Here is a 5,051-nt window from a genome sequence, read left to right as displayed (position 1 = left end):
TCTGCAGATAATTTCCCCTCATTACTCTTCATATATTTCTCTCTGATACCCCGGCGTCAGAGCACAGATTCTCCCTACGGTTTTCCACATATTTCTTGTAACATTGGTTGCGAGAATTCGATGTTACCTTTCAAATCTCGTGTTCTAACTAGACGAACTGGACAGTGTATTAACCTTTTGAGCCACAGTATACCGAGTGGCACTAAATTCTATTTTGGGGGGGGGGGGGGGGGAAGTTTATTTTTGCGAATAGGCAAATTTTTGTATTTTATACGGGAACTAGTTTTTGTGATTGTAAGAGACTGGTTTGCTTGCTGGGAAGTCGCGTTTAATTGAGATTACTACATTTTCGTATTTTTAAATTTAAGGCGGGGGTATACCTGAAAAAATGCAACTTTTTTGAACTCTTATACCAGTCAGGATATAATTCCAAACCACAGACAACTATATATCATTGGAAAGCTATTTAATCAAAGATTATAAAATTTGCTGTTTTAGTGACACCCCTTGCATGTATCACGTGACACGGGCTGGTCAAACTGCCGCCTGCTGTGCATGACTGATGTGTAGTTGAGCAAAGATATCTCATTCTGGGCTACAGAAAACTGTGTTTTTCATATTATCTTACAGAATACATACTGTTAGTGGTAATAAGCGATGGGATTTGCTCAGTTGTAAATTTGCACAAAAAAGCAATAGTATCAAGTTACAAGATCAAAATTAGGTAAAATTTGAATTTTTGATGCTCAACAATTTCTTTACTTTAACTCCTACCACAAAATCCATCGCTTATTACCATCAACACACTAAGAAGTATTTACCTTGACAATTTCAGCTCAATATCTCAAATCCATCTTGAGATATCTTTGCTCAAAGGCGGAATATCGACATTTTAAGAAATAGTGCTTTAAAGTCAATAAACACAAATAAAAGACAGTATCAATCGAACTGTGTTCCCAATAAGTGTCAAACAGTACATGTTCTCATTATTTGAGTCTGGGGAAGTAAATTAAAAGCCGCCGGCCTCATAAGTGATGCCCTCCATCTCACGGAGGGCTTCTTCCCGCCTTGTGCAAACAAGTGATAGGCCCTGGCGACGCTTCTTCTCTTTTGTTGTTGCCTGGCTATCAGCCTTACAAAGTCTCTTCTTGTCCTTGATGTGTATTAAGCTGCTTGTATAGGACCCATGTGGAATAGAAAGTCTTTCCATAATTTTCTTTCTGCTTTCTGCTCCTTTATGGAAGTGACATACTGCAGATGCAGCTGCACAGCGCACCACTTTGGCTCCATGGTGCTTATGTTTCGGGCACCTGACCCAAACCATTGATATAATGCACTCATTGGGGTTTTGGGTTGTTCCCCTTACACATCTCTCAAGAAGCTTGGAGTCACTGAGAGTAAGAAATGTTGGTTTCAACAGTTCCAAAAACACCACTGGCAAACAGTCATCTCCTTTGTATGTTTTTGTGCCTGTTGCCTGGTCCTGTTGCCACTTGCACCATGAGTTCTCTCCCACTGGACAGAATCTATGTTGCTTTGTAGGATTGTCTGATTTGACACTGTGATGTAGTATGGCAACAATGTTCTTTTTCATTGCATACACAGCAACATCTACTTCCCTTTCTGAGGGATTTGCCTTTGAGAGAGTGTTTTGACGGATAGCCAAGCCATAATACTTTTGAAGTTGTTTTATCTTGCCTTCAGTCAGCCGGCCATGACCACCAATGGGCTTTCCATCCTCAAGTTTTCCTTTTGTTCGAGATTTTAGGTTCAGGAGGTGTTTTCCCATCCTCTTTTGGACATGGCCTACACAGTCAAGCTTTACAACTTTGCAATCACTGCTGTACAAATTCTCAACAGCATTGAACACTTTACTGTCCCCATCTGATACCATCCATTTGTACCGAATGTTATGCAGCTCTATGGATCTCTTCCACAGAATTTCAGCTCCCTCAGCTTCCATTGCTGGTGAACTCCCTTTAAAATTTATATCGCATTCCCCGGATGCCAAATGTTCTCTTCTCCACTCTTCAAATCGCTCATTGTCGTCTTCACACTGACTTTTCTTCAATGCACACTTTTGACATGCTTTTGACAAAACATGGTAATCTAGTACCTCACCTGTGTCCACTGAAACCACAAAAACCACACCTGTCAATGAGGTGAAGCCCCTTTTGGCCCACGTGCCATCAAAACTTACTGCCACATCTATAATATTTCCAGTATCAGACTCTCCATTCTCCTCCGTGATAAGCTTTCGAAGCTTCTGGCCTGCACTCAAGAGTTCTTCTTTGGTCACACTTTCTAAGACATCGAAAATAGTCTCCACCTGCTTGTAATAGGCCCTCTTAGACAGACATGGCATGTTCATAATACTGCAGAATGATGCAAGTCCTTTGTAACCACAACCAGTCTTAATTGAGTGGTAGACAGCCCTTCTGTTTACGTCAAATGACTTTCCTCTTTTGGAGATGTTGACTGAGGTGTGTAATGTGGTGTCTTCATCACAACCATCACAGCATATGGAAAGATCAGACATCAGCCCTGCACGCCTACCAGTGTTCTCTTCAATAGTCAGATTCCCTAAAACCAATTATAGTGTATTTAAAAAACAGATACATTCTTCAAAAATGTAAAAGCAACCAAAAATTTTATTGTCATATACCCCCTATACCCACCGCTCCCACAATACTAATGCACAATAATTTTTAAAATATATAAAATTTGCTTACATACATTTATATTTATAATTTCAATTTCAAACACATTTGGTTAAATAAACTGTCCTACAAGTTTCATGTTGCTTTACTCACCTTCCTCGCATCTGTGCACATTGGAAAGGACTGAAGATAAGTTCTTCAAATGGACCAGTCTGTAACCATCCTCTGCCTCCACTAATTTAGTTTTCTTAGTTTCTGTTTCGCTTTCTGAGCTTTCAGAACTGTCATCTTCGGAGTTGTACAGCTTCATCTTCTTTCTAGATGCACTCTCCGGTTGATCAAGCTCCGTGTCTGAGCCTTCCATGTCACTTGTTTCCAATAACTCCTCGTGACTCTCGTGGGGCATCTCCGGTTTTGAGCGAGCAATTTCATCCTCTTCCAACACTGGTTTTTCCACCGATTTTGCGTACCAAGGAACCCCACTAAACCCTTTTCCTTTCCGTGTTTTTCTGAAACGACTTCTATGCCTTTTCCCAGCCATATTCAACCAAAAATATTCCTATATGTCTATACTCCGACCTCCAATGCTCCCACAGCTAAAATTCTATACCATGATGCAATTGGCAATACCCCAATTCATGTAAGAGGTAACAGAGAATGCCCTATTTGACAGTGGTTCGATTTTCGCGCTTTCCTGGGGATTCAAGAGGTAGTAAACAAGAGAAAAACAAAAGTTATCATTCCCGTTGCCATGGCAACGCGATTTTTATAGATCACCTCGTCCAATAAAGTGCCTCGCTGACGTTAAATTATTAAAAATAGTCAAAAAATTCATTTGTCAATGGAAAGGTAAATAGTAAAAGATGTGTATTCCAACGAAAATTTTTTTTCCATTTTTCCACCAAATTTCAGGTAGACCCCCGCCTTAACAGCATGCAATTGACAAGAGAAAAACCTTGTAGAAATGTAAAATACAATAGTCCAGTAATCAGTAGTCGGTATTTTGTTTTCTTGGCGCACCTGTAAACTAGCTGGTGCGTCCTGTAGACTCTGCTTATCAAGTCTATGTGACGCACCGTTACCATAGCTAAGTGTGTTGTCCAAGTAAAATATACTATTTATGTCTGCCTGTCTGTCTGTCTGTCTGTGTCAGTGCCACTCTATCACAATTAAATCCTGTTCTTGTACGGAATTGTCCATCCTCTTCTCCGTGGAGTTCCTTCAGACGATCCCTTCCTGTAAACTTTTATTCAGTACTGTGCGTTCTAATTTCATCGTTTTGTTTCCGAAAGAAAGGGACGTTTTCAGTTAATGGCAGCAGCAAGATTTTATTTGTGATGTTTGTATAGATATATTTCTAAAACAACTGAGGCTTTATAAGGAATTTTTAGCATACAGGGTCAATATTTAGGTAAAACATTGAAGAATTACAGGATATTTTGAGACAAAGTTAATGGAATAAGGGACATGAAATCAGATATCGAGTGGGAAACTCGTTAATTTTTGCAGCTGCAATTAACAGGATACGGGAAATTAGCGGAATGTGGGATACCAATACCCTCCTCCCTCGCCCCCCCCCCCCCCCCCACCCCGTTTTATCGGACCTCAGAACTATGCTTGGTCCCTCAACAAACACATGGGCTCCAGACATTTCTTAAAACGCTTGTTGGCACGTTTGACGATACACACCCTTCAAACCAGGGGGTCAACTTACAAATTCTCAGGGCTGGTCTTCATACATTACCCGTAGTTTTAGCTGAGAGAATTTGATGATACGTGCATCCTTTGAAAACAAATTCTCCTCAAGAGTCTCTACGCCGTGTTAGTGTCAACCTTATATGGCAGACCATGTCTTCTTCCCTACCCATAATGGTCATTAGTAGAATTTTGCAACTCTTTAATGTCCGTTTACTCAGAAGGGGTGGGTTTAAATTGCACGTGATTGGGAACACGCCCCATGCCTCGATGACAAAACAGAGTTATGGGGAGGGGTCCCTAACAGACAACAAGGTTTTGAAACTGTCATGTGTCCATCTACTCAGAAGGGGTGGGTTTACATTGTTCGTGACTAGGAACACGCTCTATGTAAGCCTGGGGCAGGTGTCCGCAAGCTCAGGTTAATTTGACTGCAGTTGAAATAGTATCACGACATATCTACCCAGTAATTCAATAACAGATCCCCTCCCGAATTCTCACGATTGTATCATTAATCATGAACTGAAATTAATTGAAGAAATAAGTCTTTGATCACTCTTGGGGCTGCAAGAATGAGTTTGACGTTTGTGACGTCATTGGTTTGCACAATTTACCCTGTGAAGCAAGTCAAAATGGTCGTAATTTAGTTACCAGAAGAAAACCAAAAAGGCAAAAAAAAAAACTATACCTTACCAC

General features: G+C 40.5%; 1 protein-coding gene across 1 annotated transcript; it reads right to left on the bottom strand.

Annotated features, from left to right (window-relative positions):
• Nucleotides 1-449: 449 nt before the first annotated feature.
• LOC110049549 (uncharacterized) lies at nt 450-3,292 on the bottom strand. The gene is made up of 2 exons (XM_020755352.2): nt 2,814-3,292; nt 450-2,583 (listed from the first exon to the last, which is right to left on the bottom strand). Exons 1-2 carry the CDS (start codon nt 3,199-3,201, stop codon nt 1,010-1,012), a joined length of 1,962 nt encoding a protein of 653 aa, XP_020611011.2. The 5' UTR covers nt 3,202-3,292; the 3' UTR covers nt 450-1,009.
• Nucleotides 3,293-5,051: the final 1,759 nt, after the last annotated feature.

The sequence above is a fragment of the Orbicella faveolata genome, unplaced genomic scaffold (assembly GCF_042242905.1).
Source record: "Orbicella faveolata isolate gen_17 unplaced genomic scaffold, um_ofav_v1 contig_14, whole genome shotgun sequence".
Lineage (NCBI taxonomy): Eukaryota > Metazoa > Cnidaria > Anthozoa > Scleractinia > Merulinidae > Orbicella > Orbicella faveolata.
This window is presented reverse-complemented; position numbering and strand designations above follow the sequence as displayed.

What these genes read in the sequence shown, in the direction of transcription:
- LOC110049549 (XM_020755352.2), bottom strand. Translation starts at nt 3,201, where the DNA reads ATGGCTGGGAAAAGGCATAGAAGTCGTTTCAGAAAAACACGGAAAGGA. An exon ending in TGTGCACAGATGCGAGGAAG is followed by an intron (nt 2,584 to 2,813) that starts GTGAGTAAAGCA and finishes AATTGGTTTTAG; the next exon opens with GGAATCTGACTATTGAAGAG.